The sequence below is a fragment of the Balaenoptera borealis genome, assembly GCF_965194805.1.
Source record: "Balaenoptera borealis genome assembly, chromosome: 1".
Classification (NCBI taxonomy): Eukaryota; Metazoa; Chordata; class Mammalia; order Artiodactyla; family Balaenopteridae; genus Balaenoptera; species Balaenoptera borealis.
The window spans coordinates 148,112,940-148,140,324 of NC_138860.1; the positions used below are offsets into that span (position 1 = coordinate 148,112,940).

At 50.7% G+C, this 27,385-nt stretch overlaps 1 protein-coding gene and 1 long non-coding RNA gene across 3 annotated transcripts; one reads left to right on the plus strand and one right to left on the minus strand.

Moving 5' to 3' along the window:
* Nucleotides 1-3,646: 3,646 nt before the first annotated feature.
* Nucleotides 3,647-14,352, minus strand: TMEM61 (transmembrane protein 61). 2 transcript variants are annotated; one of them, XM_082359321.1, is made up of 4 exons: nucleotides 13,654-14,352; nucleotides 11,547-11,612; nucleotides 9,055-9,404; nucleotides 3,647-4,084 (listed from the first exon to the last, which is right to left on the minus strand). In XM_082359321.1, exons 3-4 carry the CDS (start codon nucleotides 9,345-9,347, stop codon nucleotides 3,808-3,810), a joined length of 570 nt encoding a protein of 189 aa, XP_082215447.1. In that variant the 5' UTR covers nucleotides 9,348-9,404; nucleotides 11,547-11,612; nucleotides 13,654-14,352; the 3' UTR covers nucleotides 3,647-3,807. The 2 variants fall into 2 exon arrangements, with proteins under 2 accessions (XP_082215447.1, XP_082215446.1); XM_082359320.1 differs by lacking the exon at nucleotides 11,547-11,612 and having other exon boundaries at nucleotides 13,654-14,349.
* On the plus strand, nucleotides 11,619-24,771 carry LOC309613402. The gene is made up of 2 exons (XR_014235705.1): nucleotides 11,619-13,298; nucleotides 22,552-24,771. It is a non-coding gene; the product is annotated as an uncharacterized lncRNA (long non-coding RNA).
* The last annotated feature ends 2,614 nt before the right edge of the window (nucleotides 24,772-27,385 follow it).

The window sequence follows — 27,385 nt, forward strand, 5'->3', positions numbered from 1 at the left end:
AATGTCTAGCCTGGAGCCCATCCATCTCCTGCCTCAGTCTGAGGCCCATCATGTCTGTCCTTCTAAGAGGTCTCTGCTTCTACCCTTGCTGGCTGAAATCTCTTTCCCACCCAAATGCCAGGTCAGACCATGTCACTCCTCTGCTCAGAACCCTGGAATGGTTCCCTGCCCTATCAGAGTAAAAGCTAAGACTTAAAATGGCCTACAAAGCCCGAGATAATTTGCCCATGTTGCCCACCCTATCACCCCTCTGAGATAACCTCCTGCCACACCTCCCCTCACCCCGTCCGCCCCAGGCACCCTGGCTCTGTGCTCTTCTGGGAATGCACGGCCACCCCCGGGCCTTTGCCCCTGCTCTTCCTCCCACCTGGAAAGCTCTTCCTCCAGATATCTGCATGGCTCCCTCCTTTACCTCCTTCAATTCTTTGTCCAAATGTCAGCTTCACAACGAGGCCATCTCTGGTGTGACATCTGAAACTGCAGAACCCCCCTCCCCCAGGTGTTCCCTGTCTTCCTTTCCCAATTTACTTTTCTCCGTAGTACTCGTCACCATCTATCATACTGTACACCTCATTTATTTATCTTGTCTCTTGTCTGTCTTCCTCCCATAGAACTCGAGCTCCCACAGGCTGGGGGCTTTGTTCTGTTCGTTGTTGTGTCTCCAGGGACTAGAACTTGTTGGCTCTCAGTTCGTGTTTGGGGACGGAGGGATGGCTATTGGCTCCAGCGGAGAGGGAGGCCGGAGAGGAGGCATAGGTAGGAAAGCTCCTGGGGTCAGGCTAAGGTGGCCAACATCTTCCAGAGGCCAACAGGGAGGCTCCCAGCGAGTTGTGCAGGGGGGGTGACACAGGTCGGATTTTAATTTTACACTGATTCTCTGGTTCTGAGATCAGGTTGGAAGAAGCAAGAGGAGATGGTGGAAGTGAGGGGCAGTTGCCAGACTCTAGCAGAAACCTAGGGAGGGAAAGATTAAAATGAACCCTTTTTAAAGAGTAATTAGTTGCTGAGGGGATGGAGGGCAAGAGAATTTCTGACTGGGAATTTTCCAACTGATCTGAGGTGGCGAGCTCCAGGGCGCAGGGTCACTGGTCAACGCAGAGGGAAACAGGGCAAAGGGGGAGCCCAGGGAAAGCGTGGGAGAGGCCTGAGCTCAGAGGGTCCCTGAGGTCCCAGGCCTGGTGGCAGGCACCAGATGTGAGCTCTGAATGATGGATGAAGAAACCCGTCAGCCAGGCCCAGGAGGAAGGAGACCAGGCAGCAAACCAGTGCCTACTGGAGGCTGGAGTGACAGACCCAGCCTCAGGGGGCTGCCCAGCCTGAGGCCTTCCCAGTTCACAGCAAGGCCACTGCATCTCATAAGGAACCTTGGCTTGGCAGGGTCAGGGTTAGGGTTAGGGAGACTGGCTCCGTGGCCCTGGCTTGGCCTCTAAGGAGCTGGTGACCTTGAGCAAATCACTGCCCCTCCTTGGTGGCTTTCAGTTGGGATGCAGCTGAGCTTAGAGAGGAAACTAGAAAAGGCTTTTCTGGTCTTCCAGCCTTCCCCACCCCCTGCCCCTTCCAGCTCCCACTTGGCAAAGGTGGTGGGTGGCACCTCCAAATCACACCTGCAACTCATTAACTCACCTGCCTGGGGGAAATTCCTCAGTTTGGGGGTAGGAGGGAAGCTGGGCTCTGCTTCCCAGCCTGGAACCCCATTAACCCCTTCGGAATTGCAGAGGGCCTGATAAATCCCCCACACCTCCCCCAACCAAATCCCCATGGTTCACACAGGAAGCTGGTGCATGTGTGTGTGTGTGTGTGCGCACACGCGCGCACGCACACACACATTTCAGGGTCACACAGAAAGGTCAGGGCTAAGGCAGCGTTCAAACCTGCATCTCCATCATAGCAGTAAGTATAAGGCACACACAGGGGAGATGGGGAGGAAGGGAAGGGGTACAGGATGGGGATCCAGGATTTGGTGAAGGGGGAGGGAGAGGATCCACAAGATCCACAGGAAGATCCACAAGATCTGGCTCAGGTGGCTGAGAGAGGGCCCGGAAACAATCACGATAGCTGACATTTATTGCTTCATTCTCTCAGTCCACAAATACCTACTGAGCATCTTCCACGGGCCAGGCACCGTTTCTAGGCTTTAGGAATATAAACGTAAAGGAAAGAAACAAAAAAATCCCTGCTCTCAGAGAGCTTACTGGTGGGGGGAAACATACAACAAACAAACAAACAAATTTTTTAAAGGTAAAATATTAAATGATGACAGGTGTTATTTAAAAAGTAAAGCAGGAAGGAGGCTGGGAGTGCAGGAGGCTGGGTGAGACAACAGTTTTAACAGAGTGGTCCAGGACGGTGTCTTGAAGAGAGGGACAAAGATGCAAGGGGAATGAGGAGTGAGCCTGGGGAAGAGATTCTGGAGAGAAAACACAGGAGCAAAGGCCCACAGGGGGACCAACAGCAGCAGAGAGCAAGGGGAGGGACCCAGACCCAACTACACCATCCTCATTAGGGCTTTCATTACTCAAAGTGAGCTGGGAACCACTCAGGGTTTTGAGCCCAGGAGGGATGTTATGGATCTGGGTTTGATCAGGCTCATTCCATCTGCTGAGCTTTGAAGAGACTTCAGGGGACCCTGGCAGAAGCAGGGAGTTGGGATAGGCAGCTACCGAGCTGGTCCAGGCCTAAGTGGGAGGATCTGAGGCCTGGAGCCCAACCAGGCCTGAATGAAAACACCTTTATTTACATGAAAAACCTTTATTCTCTGCGATTTTTACCTCTCTGAGGCTCAGTTTCCACACCTGTTAAGTGGGGCTACCACCTGTAGCAGAGAGGCCTCGAGGATGTGAAACAACAGCAGAGAGCCTGGCCCAGTAAATGGTAGGCCCTCAGGGAACAGTGTCCCTACACAGCTGACTGAGCTCCAGCTGGCTGAGTGACCCTGGGAAGGTTACTTAGCCTCTCTGGGCTGGTTTTCCCATCTGTGAATGGGATATGACATTGTGAAAGCAGACCCTTCTGCCTAGCTGGAATATAAGAAGAGGTATCGAGCTCCCTGTCACAGGAGGTATAGAAGCAGAGGCACCTGGTGGAGGGGGTTACCTTTACTAACAAAATCTAACAATCACTTCATACTTGAGACACCAGCCTCTGCGCTAAGAAGTCTGCATTTATTGTTTGACGCATTAGCACTGAGCCTGCACGGTCAGTGTGATCTCATAATGTCAGCTGTTATCATCTCATTTAATCCTCGAAACTCAGCTCTCTAAGGTAGGGGCTGGTGCCTTTGTAATTCCCAATTCCCATTTTACAGATGAGGAAACTGATGCAGAGAGAGGTAAAGTCACTTGTCCAAGGTCACTCACCAGCTGGTACCTGGTGGAACCCAGGCACAGGTGGTCTGAATTCAGAGTCCATGTTCTTTTGGTTATAAACTCAGTGTGTTCCCTTGGGCCAGTCCTGGCTCTGCCTCTGGGCCCCAATTTTCTCATCGGCACAAGAACATTTCCCAGCTGACAGCCAGCACTAACTGCCAGCCACGTGAGTGTGCTATCTTGGGCGTGCCGGCCCAGCTGGGACCCGAAGACTACAGCCCCACCAATGTCACGTGGGGCAGAAGAACCACCCAGCTGGGCCCAGGTGACCCACAGAATCATGAGAGATAATGAAATGGATTTATTTCAAGCCATTTGTTACACGGCAATAGAAAAATAAAACAGCATTCAGCAACAAACATTTGTTGAGTGCCTGCTGTGTACCAGGCACTGTACTAGACACTAGAAGAAGCCCATCATTTGTTTCTGGCTTCCAGGCCTGCTAGAAGCCTTTAACTTCCTCCCCTGCAGTCTGAACCAGGCCTGGGCGGGAGCATGCAGCCCCAGGCGTTGTCTCTCCAGAGAAGCCACCGTCAGCGAGGACGAGGCTCTCGTAGCTGGGCGGAGGCAAGGGGGGCTGGGCCCCAAGCAGGGCATTCCCCGAGGCACTGCGCTCCGGGTCTTCCTCCACGGGGTATGCAGGTGGTGTCAGGGGTCCCTCAGCCAGTCGGCAGTGCACGGCCTCCTCGTAAGTGGGGATGGCAACCACCTCTGGGGTCCTACAGGGACAGAAGAGAGGCTGTGAGCAGGGTGTTGGGCAAAACCCTACTGCACGCCAGGAAGAGAGCGAGCAAGGCTGTAGGCTCCCCAGGGCCCCATAGACACAGCTGAAGCTTGACATCAGCCGGCCCCTGCCAACCTCAGCTCCCCCGACTCCACCCTCCCTGTGCTATAGTTAGTTCTCCATACAGTTAGTTCCCCACATGGGCTCACCACACCCTCTGTCTCCTCAGTTCTCTCTGCAGGGAAAGTCCTTCCCACCTCCCTCACCCCTCCCCTGCTGGTCAATCCCCACTTGTCCTTTGAGTCTCCTCCGGGGAGCTCTCCTGACCTCCCCTAGCAAAGCTCCCACTCCCTTCTCTGCGTCCCCCCAGTGCTCTCCCTTCTGTCACTGCCTTGACCCCAGCTGGTTGTCCCCTAGGGCAGGGACTGACTTTGGGTGTCCAGGGATTGATGCTTGGGGATGTTTGTTGAAAGACTGAGTGATGATGGATGGGGAGAAAGACTTCCAGCTTACTGTAATCATCTCCCTTACACAATCTGGAGTTGTGGATGCTCAGGGCAGGATGCGAGACCTCAATTCCCCTGCCCATCTGGATGCTTGAGGCCCTGATATGGTAAGTCCACTAAGTGATCACCTCTGCTTGCATACCTCCAGAGACGGAGAGCTCACTATCTACCCAGTCAACCCTATCTATCTCTAAAGAGCTTGGCTTTCCTCTGACTTTCCCCCACCTCCCCAACATGAACCACCCTGGAGGGACTTGAGGTAGAGACCAGGTCACTTGCATCCCAGCCACACCAATGCTAATGGGAATGAGGCTGGCCCTCGGTCCTCCCAGGGCCCTGGGGGTCACCTCTGGGAAGTCAGGTCTCCTTCCCCTCCCGGGACCTTGGGGGTGGGAGGGTCACTGATCCTCTGTCTGGACTGCTTCTGCTTTGGGAAGATACTGCCAGATACGGAGGTTGACTAGGTGACCTTGGAGGTCCCCTCCCACCCCAAGTGGCTCGAGGGCTGGCTAGGAGTCGGCACTGGCTGGTTCTCCTCCCTGCTCAGCCACATTCTCGGTGGGAGATCATGGGTCAGTAACTCTATTAACCTAGGCCCCAGTTTCGCCATCTGTAAATGGGGACAATAAGGGCATCTACCTCACAGGACCGTGTGAAGATTAAATGAGGTAATACAGGGACACTTAACACATGCTCCATAAATGGGAGCTGGTAACAAAATCTCAAAGGTCTTCATGAGGCAGGGGTGTGGGTAACAAAAGTTATCACAGATCTCCTGCTGGCAGGTGCCACACAGGCTCAGAGAGGCTGTCACTTGCCCAAGGCCATCAGTTTGGAGCCAGCAGCAAATTAGTTCAATCCATACCATCCTGTCTAGACAGGGGAAGGCCGATGGCAGGAGGCTGGCCAGAGGACAGACAGGTGGTGGAGGGGTCTTCGCTCCAGTGGTGATGGAGCAGCTGTGCCAGGAATTTGCTGCCCCTCAGGTGAGCACCCATCACCCCCGTGGACATGGCCCTTCTATGGGCAACGTATCTTCTCAGCCCACGCCCACCACAGCCCTAAGAGCAGCCCACTGGGACCACGTGACCAAGGTCATGGAGCAGGCTGTGTGCCAGTCTGATGGAGGGCACCAGCCAAGAGCCCAAGCTGGGCTCCCCTTCCAGTGCTTTTGCAAACTTCTCTCACAGACCCTCCTCCTCCGGAGCCCAGGAGCCCTGCAGCTGAGAAATCAGATAAGGGGTCTCACCCGCCTCTGAATCCCAGCGTCCTTTGAGGTGAGGGCAGGCAAAGAATATTGCTCCTGGAGGCAGGCAAACTAGGTTCAATTGCTGTGTGACCTAGGCTATGTTCACAGCCTCTCTGAGCCTCTTTCTCCTCATCTATAAAATGAGGATAACAATTCCCATTTTGTAGACTCAGGGAGAGGGAAAAATGGAAAATGCTTTGACCACGCTCAGGAAAATATGGGTGATTAGGCTTCCAGAACCCCACATCTCCTTCCCTGCTCACCTCCCAGCCATGCCCCTGCTGCTCCCTACTTCTCCAAGCCCCAGAGACATGACGCAGGTTTTGGGTATGCCTGGGGCCGCTCCAGCAGGCAACAGCTGGCAGGGCAGGGCACAGCTGCCAGGTGAGGTCAGATCACAGCAGGAAGTTTGCTTAGAGGGCAGAGGTGCAGTAGCCCTCATGCCACCTCACCTAGCCAGCTGGGCCCACCCAGCCCCAGCTTGCCAGAGTCATGGTCCAGAAGGCTGGAAACTTGGGGAACATGAAGTTCAGGGTGACCATATTGCACACTTCAGGGGCAGGCCCATTTGTGGTGTATTCTGGATGTGGCCCCCTGCAGCTGTGTGGGGCGGGCTGGCCGCTGTGGTCCCCATGCACAGGAAGCTCCACCGAGGCTGGGGCTCACCCCACTCTCTGGAGCCTGGTGGGGACGTGAGATCTGAGCCTGGCACCAGCTCCTCCACTATTCAGCTGAGTCAAGCAAACACGGTAGGGAAAGGGGGCAGGGACCAGGGATGAAACACTATATGCCCAGCACTCAAGCTCTCTAATCTTATTTCACATTCATGACAAGCCTGGGCGTAGCAGCCCTCAGCCATTGCACAGGTGAGTGGAGGCCGCACTTCAACGAAGCGGCAAAGCCCCAGCTCTGTCTGCTTGCAAAACCCAAGCCAACTCCACCCATCACACCTCCCCCAACCCTGACCCCTAATCTCTCCACACCTCAGCTTTCTCATCTGCAAAATGGATCTAATCCTTACACTGCCTCATAAGTAGTGAGGCTCAAATCAGGAGGCATGAGAGTACATCATAAAATGAAAGCGCAGGAAGAACAGCAAACTTTGCAGTGAATACACCTCCCCATCTATCATCTCATCTGAGCCTAACAGCAATCCTAGGGAAAATTCCAGGATTGACAGGGGAAGAACTAGACATGGCGCAGAAAGTCTAAGCAACAGGCTCAAGAATACAGAGCTTAGAAAAGAAAGAGCAGACTCTGAAAGCCTCGTGTCTGACTAGACCCACGCTTTTTCTGCTGTACTCACTGAGGCGTGGGGTGGGGGGGTCCCAGCAGGCCTCCCATCCAGGCACCTCATTTAGGGCTCACACTTAAGATGGGAGCCCCTGAGAGGAGGGGTTTTGTCTGTTTCATCCACTGCTGCATTGTCAGCGCCCTGCGTAGTTAGGTACTCAGTAAATGTTGGTGAAATGCAGGAAGGAATAAGTAGATGAATAAATGAGGAAACTGAGGCCCCAAGAGAGAAATGAACCTGCCCAAGTCATCAGCCTAGAAGGTCTTTGTCTCTAACCTAGAGTTACCTGCAGAGAGCAAGGTCCCTGGGGGCAGGGACAGCTGAGTGGCCTCCCCATGGGGCCCAGATGCTGGGCTCTCAGCAGGAGGGCCAGGGTGGCTCAGTCCCAGGGACAAGAAAGAGCCATTAGCAGAAGCAGCCTCTCCAACATCCAGCCACCCCAGCTCTGAATCTAAGACTTGGTCTCTGAACCTGATGGGCCATGAGCACCCCACAGCCTCCTGGGTAGGTTCCCCCCTGGCCCGGCTGGGAATGAAAGCCAAGCGGCCCCACCTGACAGATGCAGCTGTGTCCTGGACCCTGTTGGGTCAACACGGCTGTGTCTACAGACAACACTTACCTTCTGTGCTCAGGCCAGGCTGGGCGGGGAGGGACAGGCTCCAGTCCAGAGCACCCCGAGGCCTGGTCTGGTTCCAACTGACCATTAACTGACTGTGTGACCAGGTAGGTCACGGGTCTCTCTGAGACCCAGGTTTCTCATCTGAGAAGTGAAGAGTCCCCAGGGCCCTGCCCTTCCCTCTAATAGTCAAATTAAGGCCTGACCATTGGACTAAGGGGCCTCTGTTGAATACTTTATTGTCTGTGACCTCAAGGAGTCACAGGCCAGTAGCAGGGACTAATCTGTTACTTTCTTTAACTCAGAATGCATTTTTCCCTCTAACTAAGGGAAGAAGGGTGTCCAGGTCCGAGGCCAGTTCCCAAATATCTGGCTTAGCCCTTAGTACATGCAAATCCAGTGCTTACAGAGTGGTGTGGGGGAATACACACTTCACAGCCAGCAGGCTCTGCTACTTTCTAGTTGTACAACCCTCACCCTTCTTTTTCTGTAAAGGACAACAGTAATTCTTACCTTGCAGGTAGGTTAGACTGGGGAAGATGTATGCAGGCCCCTGATATGCCGGCTCAGCTGATACTTGGTGAATGAGTAAGTACATAAGAGCATGTAAGATACGTGCATTCTCAACAGGGCAAAAATTGGTTCTTGGACTCTTGCTGATACTGTGTTTACGTATAAAGCACAAATATACATACAGACCAAGTATGTAGTATATCTGTGGTATTAACATTTCATGGGGGAGGATGAAGAAAAAAATGCCTAAAAAGTCTCCTTAGAGGGAATGATAATGAAAAAAAAGATGAGAAATATTGTCCAAATACAAGGTTTTGTCTCCATTCCCCACCTCACCCCTGGGCCTTTGTACATGATCTTCTGCTTGCCTAAAACGCTTCTCTCCACCTTATCTACTTGAGGAAAAGTTGACATTTGTTGTGCACCTACTGTGCGCCAGGCTCTGGGCTGAGTTCTTCATATACATCATCTCATTTAAGTACTATACAAGCATCTGCTACTATTGTATGCAGAGCTCTGCTGCCACCTCCTCCAAGAAGCCTTCCTGGATTTCTCCATGTCCCCACAGAACCATGTCTGTCCTCTTTCACAGCTTTAACTACTCTGATTTGTCAAAGTCTGCCTCTGTCGAGGGACTTTATACTCTTCCAGGAGTGCTGATCAGCCTCCAAGACCCCAGGGCATAGGTAAGGCCTGGTCCAGAGGAGAAACCCCATGAAAGTTTGCTGAGCAAATGCATGATGATGTGACAGTGCCCCACCTGTGGCCTCCACCCAGCCCTGCTGACCTGCAGCTCTCCCTCTCCGAGGGCTCCACAGTGAGGTAGTACAGGTCTCTGGAGAGGCGATATGGGTCCCATCGAGGCGGCCCCTTGGTGCTGGCCTTGACAGACCACAGCAGGCTGAAGAGCAGCAGCAGGCCACCTGCACCGCAGCAGAGGAAGCTGACCGACCTGAGCAGGGGACCGGGGGCCTCAGGCTCAGGGCATCCTGTAGGCAGAGCCGGCTGGCTGGGCTGGGCACCTGCATCTTCTTCACTCCACCAGGCGAAGCAGAGTGTCCCGGCCACCAGAACCACCATGCCGCTGACCGTCACGCAGTAGCACAGGGTGGAGGCCACACGGCCCCTGTCACACGTCTGGACACCGAGAAGGAGAGAGAAGAGGAAACGGGCCCCGTGAGAGGCCTGCTGGGTACCAGAGACTGGATTTGAGTCCTCCTCGGCCTGAGGTCACTGTGCAACCTCAGAGGGGTCATTTGACTTCTCTGTGCCTTAGTTTCCTCATCTGTGAAATGGAGATGATGCTCCCAACTTTGCAGGGTTGTTTTGAAGGCCACAAGTAATGTGTCTCAAGTTCCTAGCACCACACCTGGGACCCGGTAGGGGCTCAGTAAGTGTGGCTGGGTTCACTCCAGGACTACCCCCGGACTCAGAGGCCTCATCAGCCTGGTGTGTATGAGACTCCCCACTGCAGCCTGGGAGGGAGAAGAGTGAACGCTGTGGGGTCCGCCAGGCCTGCCAGGAGAGAGGCTTGCTGGTTTCGCGTTGCCTCCCTTCACCCTGGTCACAATCTCGAAAGGTCAATGCTCTTATCTCCATTTGACAGAGGAAGACATTGAAACTGGGGGTGGGTAAAGGAGCTAGTGGGAAAGGGGCATTGAGAAGCCTGAAGTTGAAATTCACGACACAAAGCAAAACTTTGTGCAAAAAGATGTTCACCGGGGCCTTATTTTTAATGGTTGTAATTTGGAAAGAGCCTAAATGTCCAACTATAGGGAAAGGGTGAGTAAACCATGGCATAAACTCTAGATGGAATATTCATGACTCATTTTTTAAAAAGCCCAACACAAATGTTTAACAACGGGGGAAATGCTTATGATATCTGACATTTGTCAACTTAGGTTGCCAAATTATGTGCACAGTGTTATCTCAATGAGGCAAAGACAAAATGCTCAGGGGAAAAAAAAATAACTGGGAGGAACCCTGGCTCCAGATTATACAGACAGGAAGGGGCTGTCCCCAAAGCCAACCTCTAGGCTGCTGTACATACTGTTCCCTCTGCCTGGTAACTTGCTCGTATCTCCCCTCCCAGCTCAGCTCGGCCCTCACCTGAGAAGCCTTCGCTGGGGACACTTTAAACTTGGAGTCCCCTGGGCCTTCTTGGACCAAGCTTTTATCCTGTCTGTTTGGTTTCTCCTTTGCTGATTGTCCTCACCAGACAGCAAGCTTCCTGGGGACAGGGTCTGTATAGGCCCTGTTCACTGCTATATCCCCCAGTGCCTAGCACATAGTAGCTGCTCTATAAACATTTGTTGAAGAAATTCTCCTAAATGAGAAACAGCATTGCTGAGTAAACCTTGTTGTGTGAAAAGCCCCTCTCACAGTTGGGAGGGGCTGGGAGAGGGGAGGGAACACAAGATTCCAGCTGCTACAGCACCCAGCCTCGGAGCCTGGTTTTACTCCCCACGTTACAGCTCACCAGCCGTGTCCTGGGGTAAGCCTCTCAACTGCTCCGGGCCTGTCTCCTCATCCGTACAAAGGGCAGGCTCTCTAGCAGGCTGCTAGCAGAACTTACAGAGGCCCCCTCTCCTCTTCCAAAAGTTGAGCCAGTGAAGGAGGGGGCTGGGGAGCTCACAGACCTTAGGAAGACTTCAATCGTCAGCCTTACAAATGGGGACTTGCCCAGCCTAATGTGGTGCATCAAATGATGCCCTGCTGTGCAGCCATTCAAAGGCACACTCCTCCGGGAGCTGAGGAGCATGGCAGTTCAAGATCTAGTAGGTGAGACTTTAGATTTCAAAAGGGCATGTTCCCAGATGTGTTTAAAAACATGTGTGTGGGGCTTCCCTGGTGGCGCAGTGGTTGAGAATCCGCCTGCCAATGCAGGGGACACGGGTTCGAGCCCTGGTCCGGGAAGATCCCACATGCCGCGGAGCAACTAAGCCCGTGGCCACAACTACTGAGCCCACACACCACAACTACTGAAGCCTGTGCACCTAGAGCCCGTGCTCCACAACAAGAGAAGCCACCACAATGAGAAGCCCGCTCGCCGCAACTAGAGAAAGCCTGTGTGCATCAATGAAGACGCAACGCAGCCAAAAATAAAATAAATAAAATAAATAAATTTTAAAAACAAACAAACAAACAAAAAAAGTGTGTGTGTATGCATGTGAGAGAGAAAGAGAGAATGTATACATGTAATGCTCGAGGAGTGGACCCCAATCTTTCTGAGCCTCCAGGCCACCAGAAGCATATAGAAAAATGCCACTTGTAAATTACCTTCAATTCTCTTCCTGTGAATTTGTCTATGGGGCAAGGTGTCCTGTCTCCAGCTCAAGGCATTTTCTGGGGGAGAGAAAAAGAACCTGACTACACTCTTTCCAAAGTCAGACAGCGAGGAGAGGCTGTCAGAAGGAAAAGCTGGAGAAATCAGCTTGGGGGGGAAGAAAAAACACAGCAAATCAATAACGGTAACCCTTTGCCTGTATATTATGGCACTTGACAGTTCCGCTTCATACCTGGAATCTCATCTGACTCACCACAACTGAGGTGGGTGGTCAGGGCAGGGAAAGAAATTCCTGTTTTGCAAATGAGGAGACTGGGCCCAGAAAGGTGAGGGACTTTGCCCAAAGCCGTATACAGCTGTGTGTCTCAACCCTTGCAGAACTCACTCCTGAGTAAGGTAACTTACGATACTTTGAAATTTCTATAAAAGCAATAGTTCCTCATTGTGGAGAAAAGGAGAAAACCACAGAAGAGAATAAAAATGCAAAATACAAATCATCATTAATGCTGCCCCACAGAGATGAGCATGATCTGCAAGTGAATGCTTCCTTTCCAGTCCTCCCTTGGCCTGCATAGCTGATGATGGCAGCAGCAGATGTGTACTGGGCATTTACAGGCGCTGGGAACCACATCAAGCACTTTACAGGTATCTGCCATCTTAATCCTACAACAGCATTATGTCCTGAGGACACTGGAGCTGCGAGGGTGACAGCTTGTCCAAGGTCAGTGCCAAATTTGAACCAGGTCTAGTCTGACTCAAATCCCTGTGTGTGCACAGCTAGATCCATCTGTATTTTTCAGTATATCAAGTTGAGACCGTGCCCTGAATAGATGCATTTGTAAATCTTCAGCTCAGGCAGATCCCACTTTCTAAAATGCTCTGCCCTCCTTCCTGATTCAGATGCTCCCAGACCTCAGACAAGCCCCTGGAATTCCCCTTGGCATGTTCTCACTGGATGTTGTGTCATCTCCTTCTGTGTGAGTCTCCCTCCCTCCATGTGGATCCACCATGGGCAGGCAGAGCACACGAAGACCTACCACCCCCGGGAGATGGAAGGTGTCAACGTCCGCTGGATGAAGGACAGCCTGTTCTGTTGTGAGGTGGTTTTCATTATTTTTACAGATCGGGGCTCTGATGGCTTATGGGAAAGGTGTCCTGCCCTAGATTCCCCTGGCCCATTTCAGAGACGTGGTCTTCAGGCAGTTTACTCACCCTTCACAGTAGTGTACCCTGGACCCTGATGGGGGAGGAAGAAAGGGCTCCCTGCCCTGGAGGGCATAACCCCAGCCCTGGGCAGGGAGGAAACTTCTCTAATCCCAGAGAAGTCCCACTCCCAATCTGGCACTCAGTCAGGCTGCCAGGCTGGCCCCCTCCTTCCAGCTCCCTCATATCCCCCCCACCCATGCACCCAAACTCCTGGGGTCCTCTACACCTGCTGCTCCTGGGGAGCCCTCTGTCCCCATTCAGGGCCCTCATTTCACACCCCCCTTCAAGACCCATGCCAAATACACCTCCTCCCAGAAGGCTTTCTGCTGCTGCCACCCCACCTCCCACCAGCCAGAGTTATCACTGCCTCTGACTATAGCCACTCTATCTGTTAGCTCTGTGACCTTGATCAGGAGGCCCAACATCTCTGAGCTCAAATTCCTGCCTCCCAGGGGGGAGCAAGTTGTGAAGATGAGATGGCAAGATGGCAAACAGTGACACAGCTTGACAGAGAGGATGGACCCTGGCTCTGACACTGGGTAAGTTACCTAGATTCTCCATGCGTCAGTTCCCTCCTTTGTAAAATGGGCACAAATATTATCGTACTATCCCTGCTACCAACAGGGGAACTTTAGGTGCCAGTTTTCTGTAAAGAACTAAACCATCTGAACAAAGTGTTCCAAACCATCTTCGTGTAACCGCGGGTAAACTGAGGCTCTGAGCGCCATGGTCCAAGGCCACCCAACAAGTTAGAACACAGGAGGAGACTTGGGTGTCCAGACTCTGCTCACCAAGTCACTGAGGTCAAGGTGAAGGGAAGGGGTCCAGGGGGGGTTGGATTAGGAGGAGCCGAGATGCTCCCAAGGGCGGGGAGAGAAGGAAGCTTATACCCACCTTGCGCGCAGCCATCGCGCTGCAGGGTCAGGCGTGGTCCCGGAGCGGGGAGCCTGGCGAGCCGAGCGGAGGTGAAGGCATGATGGCTGTCGCGCCCGTGGGCAGAGAGAACCTGGGAAGGGCCGTCTCTCCGGTCTGCAGGGGGCGCCCGGCGTTAGGGGCGGCCCGGCGACCGTCCCCCAGCCCAGCTCTCCGAGCCCGCAGAAGCGCTACGGTCCGGCTCCGGGTCTGGTCCAGGGCGTCTCGTCCGCCGCCGTCCGTCCCGTCCGATCGTCGCCCCGACCCGGTGGGAGCGGTGCCGAGCCCGCTTCACCGCGCAGGGGCTCGGCCACCGGGCGGGGGCGCCGAGGGGCGCGTGGAGTCCGGCTTCGCTGTCGACTCCGGTGATGATCACCCCCTGGCTCCCGCCCACGCTTCGGGCTTGGCAGACTGCGGCCGGGACCCTGGGCTCGGGCTCAGGGCGCGGCCTGCCCCACCTCTCTTCGGATCTGCGTCCTCGCGGCCGCAGGGCCTGCGGAGACTCCAGGGTGGCGCGGCTCCAGGTGCCGCGCCCGACCTTAAAGCGACAGCGCGACCTGGGCTGGCGGAGGTCGGGGTTTCCCAGCGTGGGGGGAGCTCTTAACCGGAACCTCCCTGGAACTGTCGGGAATCCGCAGTCCTTGGGGCCATCCCGCCCCCACTACTCCACGGGGGCGGGCTTGGGAACCGGACACGAACTCCTCTGAGAGCCATCGGCGCTCAGTCTGAGAGGGCTGTGAAGCCCAGGCCTCCTCACTCCCATTTTACAGGAAGGGAAACTGAGGCCCAAGGAGGGAAAGTTACTTGACTGTTTACCGCATACTCCTTGACAACTGGCTTTTTCTTCTCACAGCAGTCAATCCGACAGCAAGCCCTCTGGGGCCCTGCAGGCCCTCACATCCCCAGGAGGAAGGCATTCTCCGAAATAACAGAAGGCATTTAAGTGCTTCCCCAGCCTCGAAACAAGCGAAGTCACTGACCCAGGCAGTGAGAGGCCAGGAGAGGGAGGCTTGAGAGCAGGGCCTCCCACCTCCTGTGTGACCTTAACCTCTCTGAACCTACTCCCTCCTGTGTCAAAGGAGGGCTGAGGACCCCAACTCACAGGTCTTCAGGGATTGAATGAGTTAAGCTGAGCAGGTTAATAGAGCTCAGCCCTTTCACAAGTGCAGGCAGGAGGCAGATTTTACGGACAGGTGATTTAGGAGCCTGGAGAAGGGTCAGCGTGTGTGCTTGTGTGAAGTCTTCTCTGCGAGGGCACCTGTTGTAGAAGGTAGGAACAGGGTGGCAGCATCCAGGCTGAAGGGGCAGCATGGGCAAAGGCTGGGCAAAGTCACAGGCAGGTGAAACCTCGACAATTTCAGGTGGGTCAAAGGGAGGTGGTTCCGGACCAGCTGGGGTCTGGGTTTTGTTTATGTTTCTTCCTGCTGCTCCAACAAGCCAGGGGACTGGGCGGATTCCCCTCAGCCATGGCCAAGGATTCCCCACTGAGCCGGTGGCGACCAACTCCCCTCCCAGCCCAGGGACACGGGAGGTCAGAGCAGCCTGTCCAGTGGAGATCTGAAGCTCAGAGAGGGGAAACCACTGTCTCAGAGTCACAGAGCAGGTCAGCGGCAGGGCCCAGGCCCCCAATTTTTAAATTAAAATTTTTTTAATTTAAATTTAATTTAATTTAAATTTAATTAATTTAAATTAATTTAAATTTAATTTAATTTAAATTAAAAAAATTTTTTTCCTTGTCTCTGAGGAAATATGCCACCTGAGAGTTTTAGCATTCTCTAAGCACCGACTCCTCTGACCGGTGAGGTCCTTTTACATGTTATCTCATTTCATCTTCACTGTGTGTGTGGTCTATGTAAGTGTTCCCATTTTACAGACAGAAAACTGAGGCTCAGAGAGGGGCAAAGGCCTGTGCAAGTCTAAAGAACTTACAAATGGCTGAGCTGAGATAGGGATCAGGTAGACCTCAAACCAGGACCTCCTTCAGCTTTGCTCTGCTTAATCTGGAGGTGGGGACAAGCAGCCTTCTCGGTGCCCTTGTGGGCCTGCTCAGGGGGGGATATGAGTGAGCATCTGGAGGCTGTGAAGCTGTCAGCTCCACCCATTTCTCCAGGGGCAGGCATCCATGCCAGTGTGGGCCCCTCGCTGATCCAGACTCTCCTTCCCCAGGGTCACAGGTCACAGGCTGATAAGGTTGAGATCAGGGCCTGGGCACACACCTGACCCTGCTGGAACCCAAGTCCCCTGACCCAGGCTGGACACTCACGCCCTGGAGGTCGCGGCCTGGTTGTAACTTCTGTCCTGACTCAGCCACTTCCAGGCTGGAAGATTCTGGCCACGTCCTTCTCTTTAAGCTGCTGTTTCCTTGTCTATAAAATGGAGACAATGGTACCTTCTTCCCAGGGTAGCTATGAGGGCCTAATAGTTTAGTAAGACCTTATCCATGAGGAGCTGGCCTGGGTATGCTCTCGCATTACACCATGGTTCAGTTTGTGAATCTCCCCTAGTTGATGGGGACCACCCTGAGGGCAGGGACCAGATGTGACTTGGTGCAGGGCCCAGCCAGACCCAGCAGGGCCAAGACCAGAGGAGACTGGGACTGGGTGTTGATTCGCACCTGAGGATCTGGTCCAGTTCTTCTGGCTCCATCTTCCTCTTCCCCACTTTTGGGGGCTCTGGTCCAAGCCTCCGAAGTCTGCCATGATGCCCAGGCACTGTGTGGACCATGCAGGCTTGGGAATACTTGCAGGTCCTTTCTGAACAATCAGCCTCAGGCTTTCCCTGGCACCACTGGGCAACTCAGAGCAGAAAATCGGTCACCAGCCTTTGCCTCCAGGTGTGGGGGAGGGGACTACCACTTGCACCCACTTACTGGACGTCACCAGTCAGTGCTTTTCCCATTTAATTGTCACTTCAGTCAATTCATCAAGGCTGAGAGAGAAATACTGATACCTTCTCAGGGTCACACAGCTGATAAGTGGGGGGCTGGGAGTGGGGAGTGGCAGAGCAAGTGCTGAAATCCACATCGGTCTGAATGTTCCACATCCACATGTACTTTTCCTTTTTTGCCACACTGGCCCTTCCTCAGTTACAACCTGGGCTGCTGCTACCCAGGATTCTGTTGGCAGAATCCTGGTCCTTGTGATTGTAGGATTAAGGCCCATTTTCCCCCTGGTGGAGACTGTTCTCAGCTCTCAGAGGCCGCTTTGAATTTCTCTGCCTTTTCTGCTACCAGTGGAAGAAAACTCTGCTTTTAAAGGGTTCCTGTGATTAGGTTAGGCCCACCCATCTCTCTATCTTAAGGTCAGCTGATTAGTAACCTTAATTACATCTGCGAAATTCCTCTTGCCATGTAACCAGAGGGCAAAGGTTATGAGGGCCATGGGAGAATTCTGCCCATTACAGGTTCTGTACGAGGGAGACAGAGCATGTGAGCTATAAACCCTCTCGTTACAGGATCATGCCCTCCGTGCCAGGTGCTGGACACAGAGGGCAGGACACATGGAGAGGCAGTGTTCACAAAGAATTAGGAAACAAGCCAGACTGTGACGAAAGCTTGCCTTTGAATGCCCCAGGATTTCTAGGTGGACCGACACAGAGGTGTTGCAGAGGTGGCATTTGAGCTGAGCTGGGATACAGGTAGGATTTCAACAGGCAAAGAAGGGACTTGGACTGGGGGTAGGGAAGGACCACCTGCTCAAGGCACAACACTGATTACCAAAGGTTACGGCATTCTTGTGTTGACATATTTTTAAGCTTTTGTATAAACAAGCCTATTAAGAATTATCGACAGACTAAAAGTTAGCATCCATTAACTATCTACCAAATACAAGATGCTGTGTTAGGTACATTGTATACTTAGGTCATTTAGTTCTCCAAGAGCCCTACATGGTAGGAATTTTTTAATAGCTTTATTGAGATACCATTCATATACCATAAAACTCACCCATTTAAAGTGTACAATTCAGTGGCTTTTAGTATATTCACAGAGTGGTGCATCCATCACCATAATCAATTTTAGAACATTTTCATTCCCCCAAAAGAAACCCTGTACCAGGACTTCCCTGGTGGCACAGTGGTTAAGAATCCGCCTGCCAATACAGGGGACACGGGTTCGAGCCCTGGTCCAGGAAGATCCCACATGCCGCAGAGCAACTGAGCTCGTGTGCCACAACTACTGATCCTGCACTCTAGAGCCCTCGAGCCACAACTACTGAGCCCTCAAGCCACAACTACTGAACCTGCACAGCACAACTACTGAAGCCTGTGCACCTAAAGCCCGTGCTCCGCAACAAGAGAAGCCACAGCAATGAGAAGCCCACGCAACACAACGAAGAGTAGCCCCCGCTCGCCTCAACTAGAGAAAGCCCGTGCACAGCAACGAAGACCCAACGCAGCCAAAAATAAAATTAATTAATTAATTTTAAAAAATTCTCTCTCTCTCTCTCTTTAAAAACAAAAAAGAAAAAAACCCTGCACCCCTTTACCATTATACTCCTAATTCCTCCATTTCCCCCAGTCTTAGGCAACCACTGATCTATTTGCCCATTCTGGATATTTCATATGAATGGAAACATATAACATGTGGTCTTTTGTGTCTGGCTTCTTTCACTTGCATACTGTTTTCAAGGTTCATCCATGTTGTAGCACGTAGCAGTACTTCATTCCTGTTTATTGCCAAATAATATTCCATTGTATGGATATAGCACATTTTGTTTACCTATTCATCAGCTGATGGGCATTTGAGTTGTTTCTCCTTTTTGGATATTATGAATACTGCTGCTGTGAACATTCGTGTACAAGTTTTTGTGTGGACATATGTTTTCATTTCCCTCGGGTGTACAACCTAGGAGCCAACTTGCTGGATCATATGGTAACTCAATATTTAGCCGACTGAGGATAAAGTAGGAATTTTTATCTCCACTTTAGCATTGAGGAAACTGAGGCTCAGAGAAGTTAAAACAGCCACCCAAGATCAGAGAAGAGAGCAGGTATAAACTCAGGTCCATCCAACACCAAAGCTCTCTATCTCCTGCCTCTGGATAAATACATAAAACAGTACAGAGGTCTCTTTTAACCATTCCCCTCTTAAAATATGGATTTCTTGGATAGGGTGGATAGGGATCTTTGTCGGTTTTATCTGATATGTCCAAAAAGTTCCAGTGCCTCAAAGAGGCTAGACACATAGTAGGTGCTCAATACACACTTGTTAAATGAAGGGCAGAATGAATAAGTGTAGATGATTTGAAGGCGGGTGAGTGGGGTTGTGGGAAATTTTCAAGATCCCAGACTTGGTGCCAGGATGAAGTTTTCAGACTCTGGGAGCCTCCTCGAGCCACCCTACAAAGGACGTGCTCTCCCCCTGCAGTCAACCTTGAAAGGCCGTTGTCTCTGGTGGCCCCCTGGATTCTTGGAATTCTGTGCCTGGGAAATAGTCTATTCATGGAGAGGCAAGGAGCTGCGTCCTCTGAGTTCATGTTCTAAAAAAGGAAACTGCTGTCTGTGGGTAAGAAAAGGATTAGAACCTCAAGGCCTCAGCTTCCTTGGAAGGCATTTTCTGCCCAAGTGAGATGGCCCCAGGCTCTTCTGGGGCCTCTGTTCTGGGAGGGCTGAGACTGGGCCAGCAGCCCTAGAGCACGGGGGAGATGCTCGCCCGTCAGGGGAGGAAATCTTGTCTGGGAACCGAAACAAAGGTCTGTGGATGCAGGGCTGGCGGCAGCCTTGACTCCAGGGGTGACCTCTGGGAACAGACACGTAAAAGGATGCAGATTCTGGGAAAGAGCCAGCTCTTCCCAGAGATCCCGAGAAAGATACAGCAAGCCCTCCTGTCAGTGGGGAGAATGATTCTCAATGTGCTGAGGTGGGGCGTGAGGGAAGAGAGCTGCCCTCACAGACAGGAGGGGCTGGTCTGGGTCCTGACTGTGACTTGTGGCCTTGGCCAAGTCTCTGTCCCCTCTCAGCCTCCCGTTGCCCTACCTGTAAAAAGTTGGGAGTCCTTTCTGGCTCTGGGACTCTATTCCGAGGCTTAATTTTCTTTCTTCTTCTCCTCCTTCCTCCTCTGAATTGGACTCACTAATTCCATGCCAAGTCTAATAGAAATCCTAGACTCTGTTCATAGAGTCAGCTCTTTCTTTGCAGGTATATAGAGGCTCTTCTGGAATCATCTCCCTCTAGCCCAGGATTTCTTTTTCTTCTTTTTTTCTCTTTTAATAAAAATCATACTGTTTTATTATTTTTTTTAATAAATTTTATTTATTTATTTATTTATTTATTGGCTGTGTTGGGTCTTCGTTGCTGCACGCGGGCTTTCTCTAGTTGCGGCGAGCGGGGGCTCTCTTCGTTGCGGTGCACAGGCTTCTCATTGTGGTGGCTTCTCTTATTGCAGAGCACAGGCTCTAAGCGCGGGCTCAGTAGTTGTGGTGCATGGGCTCAATAGTTGTGTCACGGGCTCAGTAGTTGTGGCTCACAGACTCTAGAGCGCAGGCTCAGTAGTTGTGGCGTGTGGGCTCAGTAGTTGTGTCACGCAGGCTCAGTAGTTGTGGCTTGAGGGCTCTAGAGCACAGGTTCAGTAGCTGTAGTGCATGGGCTTAGCTGCTCCGCAGCATGTGGGATCTTCCCAGACGAGGGCTCGAACCTGTGTCCCCTGCATTGGCGGGCAGATTCTTAGCCGCTGTGCCACCAGGGAAGCCCTAGCCCAGGATTTCTGAAGTGCACCATTTCCTGCCTCAACTCCTACCTTCTGTGCCAACCCAACCCCACTCAACCAATGCCTGACGTCCCATAAGAACCTCCCCCTCAGCCCATTCCAACCAAATCACCACTTCCCTCCTAAGATGCTCTGTCTCCCGTGGTAAGTGCTCAGTGAATTCACCCAAACAAGGGCACCAGCTGCAGCAAATCAGTCACTCACTACCCTTTCTGGGTCTGGTTTATCAACAGTTCAATGAGCGGTTGCCCTTGACAGTAGCTAAGGCTGCTGACGGGCCTGAATGCTATGATTTTACTCTAAATCTGTTGTTAGCCTGCAGAGTGACCCTGGCTAAGTCATTACTCTCTTTGACCTCAGTTTCCACATCAGTAATTGAAGAGATTGGACCAGATAACGTTTTGGACTAGGGGAGGTGGAAAAAGCACTGACAGTGGAGGCAGGAGATCTGGCTTCACTTAGTCATCAGTTCATCTTGTCGCCCTGGACTGGTTCCTTCCCAGGCTGGGTCACCGTTTCCCCTTAGGTCAGATGGGGAGGGTGGCTTACCTGCTCTCCCAGGGCCCCTCCCTCCCTGCCCTTGACATTCTGGAACTCTGGGACCAGGTCCCTTAAATCATTTAGCTAACAACTCCTGGATGTGTTAGTCTCCTCTCATCACTCTGGAAGCTTCCAGATTGTTCTTTGGAACAATTGAAGGCCCCTTAATCACTGTGGGTCCCCTGACAGCTGGAGAAAACTTGGCAAGCAGGAGCTTATATTCCATTATTTTAAATAGGAAAATTAATATTGTGTTCAGAGCCCACCTAAAAAGCCCAATTAATTTTCTGAATATCACTAAAACACTCTTGGACATCTACTTAACAAATCACTAAGGATTTCTACATAACATGAAGTATATAATCTCTGTTTAACTTGAAGTACTGGATGTTCTTAACGCGCAATGATCCTGTAAAGTATTGGGTACACATTTTTGTTTCTTTCAATGAACATGTACTGTAATGTAAATTATAAGGAAATGATATATTAAAATGATTCCAATACAAGAACCATTTAGCATAATAGAATAAATAAGTAAGCCAATTTGAATAATCACACTAACTGATAGGAGAGTTACCTGAGTGAGGTGCAGGGTGAGAGGGGGAGTTGGCGGCTGTAAGTGGTGGGTGAGGGTGCCTGAGGTCAGTGTGTGTTCACAGCCAAGGAACGAATGGACGCTGTTCTCTTCTTGACACTTCAGGCTCAGGAAGTGAATGGCTGTGACCCAGTATCTGAAGCCATAGATGAATCGTTGAGATAAAATAAATCAAAGTGGACATCTGCTTGCTTTTCCTTGGCTTGCAGTTATAGAGCTCCGGGGACCGTGCTCTCTTTGCTGAATTTTTAAATGTGATACATCTGCTCGTGTCATGACCGCACACCTGTAATCCCAATCACTTTGCCTGCCTGACACAGGCATGGCTGAGTAGCACAGGGTCATGGCCAAGCTCATCCCATTTATGTGCCCCTGTTGTCAACACCCATTGTCCCTGTGCTCTTTCTGCTAATGAAGGCAGCCACTTAGGCTCACCCACTTTCGTCCCAGGCTTTTCCATTTTCTAGAAGGTATTTTCACTGAAAATGTGAGGAAGACGCTAGCAATAATGCCTAGCACATTTGCACAAGGCACTAAAGGGCTGTGCTCCACGGAGAAAAGACTGAAGCCGGACTTCGGTGCAACCACATAATCGCACTGGGGCTCGCCCGTGACTTAAATGCTCTCTCCGGTGCAGAGGCCAAGTCATTAGGCAGATATTCATTTAGGGCTGTAAATGTTGGGTAATGGTTTTGCGAGTCATCATCATGATTATCTCATTCAGATAATAAGAGTTCAGATGGCAAGGGATACCTGAACTTTATTGGTTATTTGTAATTCCCGCAACTGTTCTGCAAAGAAAGTAATCGTTATTCCTGCTCCATAGATGGAGAAATTCAGAGGGTCGAATTAACCAGAATGGAATCACAACCTGTCCTACACTCAGTCCCTGTTCGTTCCACCCACACGTGGCCCTGCACACCGGGCCCTGCTTCTCCTCTTCCCCATCCCCTTTGGGGAATGTTACCTTTGATCTCTCCTGTGGCCCTCTTTTTCCACCCCCACTAATCCCATGTCCCCGGTCGCCCCCTTCTCTTCCCAGCAAGCACCAATCACTACCTGCCTAGTCCTGTGCTTCTTCGCCAAGTGTGCCCTGGCTTCCTCTTCTCCACCACCTGCACAGGAGTGCACCGCCACCCTGGAGAAGGACCATACGGCGCGGCGCCGCCCCCCACAAGCCCTGGGCAGGGGTCTGTGACCCTCACCCCCTTTGGTGACCAGATGTCCTCTGACCACACTGGATTGAGCACAGCATGCTTTGGCCCTTTCTGCGTTGTCCTAGACAACCTGGTTCACTGCCATGGCTTCAGTTACTACTGGGTGAGCCAAAAGGTGCGTTCGGTTTTTTTCCGTAAGACGGCTCTAGTAGCACTTAGTTGTCTTTAACTTCATTCAAAACAATTTTGTTAGATTGTATGTGACAGCTGTCATATCAGTGTGCATTAAAAAAAAAAGACTTATCAAAATTGCTGAATTTTTGTGTAGCCATTTTAATATTGAAGATGGAAGAAAAAAAGCAACATTTTCAGCATGTTATGTTTTATTATTTCAAGAAATGTAAAAATGTAACTGAAATGCAAAAAAAAGATTTGTGCAGTGTATGGAGAAGGTGCTGTGACTGATCGAGCATTGTCAAAAGTGGTTTGCGAAGTTTCGTGCTGGAGATTTCTTGCTGGATGATACTCCACGGTTGGGTAAACCAGTTGAAGTTGATAGCGATCAAATCGAGACATTAATTGAGAAAAATCAACGTTATACCACGCGGGAGATAGCCGACATACTCAAAATATCCAAATCAAGCGTTGAAAATCCTTTGCACCAGCTTGGTTATGTTAATCGCTTTGATGTTTGGGTTCCACGTAAGTTAAGCGAAAAAAACCTTGTTGACCATATTTTCGCATGTGATTCTCTACTTAAATGTAATGAAAATGTTCTGTTTTTAAAACAAATTGTGACGGGCTATGAAAAGTGGATACTGTACAATAATGTGGAATGGAAGAGACCATGGGACAAGCGAAATGAACCACCACCAACCACACCAAAGGTCGGTCTTCAGCCAAAGAAGGTGATGTTGTGTATATGGCGGGATTGGAAGGGAGTCCTCTATTATGAGCTCCTTCCGGAAAACCAAACGATTCATTCCAACAAGTACTGCTCCCAATTAGACCAACTGAAAGCAGCACTCGACGAAAAGCGTCCAGAATTAGTCAACATAAAACGCATAATCTTCCATCAGGATAACGCAAGACCGCATGTTTCTTTGATGACCAGGCAAAACCTGTAACAGCTTGGCTGGGAAGTTCTGATTCATCCACCATATTCACCAGACAATGCACCTTCGGATTTCTATTTATTTCGGTCTTTACAAAATTCTCTTAATGGAAAAAATTTCAATTCCCTGAAAGACTGTAAAAGGCACCTGGAACAGTTCTTTGCTCAAAAAGATAAAAAGTTTTGGGAAGATGGAATTATGAAGTTGCCTGGAAAATGGCAGAAGGTAGTGGAACAAAAGGGTGAATACGTTATTCAATAAAGTTCTTGGTGAAAATGAAAAATGTGTCTTTTATTTTTACTTAAAGAACCGAAGGCACCTTTTGGCCCACCCAATACTTCTAAGCAGATAAATCTCCATATGCAGCCTAGAACCTCCCCTCTAAGCCCCAGATCCCTGGCCCTGGATTTCCAACACCACGTGGCCATAACCTGAGCATCCTCTTGAGGTCCCAGCGCCCATCCTCATTCCCTCTCCTCCTTCACCCTCCACATCTCATCAGTAACCATGTCTGCTGATTCTGCCTTGGAAATATATATGTTTCATCCTCATCCCTCTCCTCCCCACACTGAGACTGCCAGCTCTACCCCAGGCCTCCTCATCGCTCCCCGAGACCCTGCATAAGCCTCCCTGCTGGCCCTGCCTCCTCTGTCCAGTTCATGCCCCTCGTGGCAGCTAGAGTTTCCACTCTGAACTCTATTCTGATCATGCCATCCCCCTCTGCTTGAGATTCTTTAGTTTGCCAGAAACTCAATGTGATTAAGGTTAGGCAAGAATCAACTTAGGGACTTTCCTGGTGGTCCAGCGGTTAGGACTCTGCACTCCCAACGCAGGGGGCCTGGGTTCAATCCCTGGTTAGGGAACTAGATCCCGCATGCTGCACCTAAGTGCCTGCATGCCCCAACTAAAAAGAATCCGCATGCTGCAACTAATGATCCTGCATACCGCAACTAAGACCCAGCACAGCCAAATAAATGAATAAACAGATTTTTTTTTTTTTAAAAAAAGAATCAATTTAATGTTAGGACAGTGGACCATCTCAAGTAACCGTGAAAAGGGCAGGAATGGAGGTCAAGGTGCCTTGACTCACATACCAGTGAAATTCTCACTTGAGGTTTTGTATTTCTGCTTTTCCTGGTGTGTTGGTTTCATCCTCTCATCATACTACTTTCCTCCACGGGACGGGCAACATGGCCACCTGCCACTCCCGAGCCTTATCCTCTATTACCACCAACACCAGCTACCACCTTTGGGTCTAGGTTTAAAGTATCCCAGGGGACTTCCCTGGTGGTGAAGTTGTTAAGAATCCACCTGCCAATGCAGGGGACACGGAATCGATCCCTGGTCCGGGAAGATCCCACATGCCGCAGAGCAAATAAGCCTGTGCGCCACCACTGCTGAGCCTGAGCTCTAGAGCCCGCGAGCCACAACTACTGAAACCCGTGCACCTAGAGCACGTGCTCCGCAACAAGAGAAGCCACTGCGATAAGGAAGTGGCACCACAATGAAGAGTAGCCCCTGCTCACCGCAGCTAGAGAAAGCCGGCGCACAACAACAACGACCCAATGCAACAAAAAAATAAATGAATAATAAAAGAATAAAAAATCCCAGGGACTATCAGTTGAGTGAGGTGCCCACCCCTGGATCAATCAACTGTGGCTAGGCAGTGGGGCCATGTAGCAAAGAAATGCCCACGAAGGGCCCATCCCCGTGTACACCCAGAGGTGGGAAAACAGCCAGGCAGGTAGTCTCCTGACTGACAGTGTCTACTGCAAATGGCTCATCATTCATTTTAGTGTTCATCTTATTGTTAAGTCGGGCTCACATGCACCTTTGAGAATTTGATCAAAGGCACAGACATCCCTAGAAAAATAAACATCCTCGCAAAGTTTTGCATGCAGTTTCAAGAGAATCATAGACCTTCTGAAGCACAATTTATGAGCCTCGAATTAAGAACTTCTGCATTGGAATAAAGCCCTTTGCCTGGTGCCCAAGGCCTGGCGTGATCTAGCCTCACCTCTCCGCATTGCCTGCTTGCCCCAGAACCTATTATTAGCCATGCCTGGCTCCTCACATGTACAGGGTGCTTCACATTTTAGTTGGTAGCCCCCATCCCCACACCACACTTTCAACTCATCCTGCAGAACCCAGCTCATGGGCCATCGCCTCCAGGAAAACATTCCTGAATCCAGTCTACCCAAACTGAGTTTCCAGATTGCCTCTAGATAGCCCCAAGCATCATTACAAATAATTTCTAGTAAGGCTTGAAAAAATCTGGAAACTTTCCAGATAGTAACAGAAGCATAAAGCACAGACATTGATAAAAAGCAATTCTTGACCATCTATTAACGGTCTGGGTGCCATGGGGCCAATCCAGCCCACCTCTTGTGTTTGTACAGCGTGGGAACTAAGAATAGTTTTTACATTTGTAAATGGTTGGGAAACAAATCAAAAGTGGGGTAATATTTTGTGACAGATGAAAATTATATGAAATTCAAAAGCCAGTGTCCATAAATAATGCGTTATTGGACACAGCCATCCTCATTCATTATCATATTTTCCATAGCACGATGATGGCAGAGTTGAGTAGCTGTGATAGAGACCATATGGCCCACAAAGCCTAAAACCTTTACTCTCTGGACCTTTACAGAAAAAGTTTGCCAACCTCCATTCTGGACAGCCCGAACAATTACCATATTTTATTGACAGTAAGATGTCATCAATCATATGACACCATTTGTTTGTGTCTCACCAAGAAAGAGATGCTGTCAATTAGACCGTTACAATGACTCCCCATATCAGAGATGTGAACATCTGGAGGGAAAATGTCTCTTGGAATTGATTAAATAAATTGTTCTTGAATGCTTATTATGTGCCAGACAATGTGCTAGTTATTTTGTATTCATTTTTCTAATTAATAATTCTTAGTTATTCATTATCCCTAATGAAACATTTCCCAAGAACAAAGAACTATTATCTCTGTGTTATGGAAGAGAAAAATAGCTCAGAGAGGTGAAGTAACTCACCTAAGACCACACAGAGGAGTCAGGGCAGTCTGACTCAAAGCCTGACCTTTTTCACTCCACCAGGTGGTGCTCTAAGCTAATGCCTGTCCAGACCCTCCATCCCTTCCCCCTGAACTCTGTGATTCAGCCATAACCATGAGCGGACGGAATGCTCTCCTGCCCTAAGCCTTTGCAAATGCTGTTCCCTCCACTGGCACACCCCTTGCCCTTCTCACTCTTCCCGTTCCAACCAATGCATCACTTTCCAGAGGAAGCCTTTCCAGATTGGATGAGTGCCCTCTTTGGGGCTCCCAATAAAGTACCAGCTAATCTCTCTATTTTTCCATGACCAGACCACGTTCCTCAGAGACAGGAACTTTCCAACCCTACAACCCATACCTGGCACAGTGCTTCATGCAGAGTTGGGATCTGGTACGTGTGAACTGCGTGACTGAAGGAGGAATGGATGGACGCCTACACCAAGCACAAGAGGATAAACATTTTAAACTACACAACGGTCCACTTGGTCCTGGTTCATAAAGCCAGCCTCACCCCCTGTACCTCCCACACTTTGCAGACCCTAAAGGTGAGCACTGAGC

Excerpts from the sequence above, each read along its gene's own strand:
- TMEM61 (XM_082359320.1), bottom strand. Across the intron at positions 4,085-9,054 it reads TCGGAGAGGGAGAGCTGCAG|GACCCCAGAGGTGGTTGCCA; the intron begins GTCAGCAGGGCT and ends CTGTCCCTGTAG.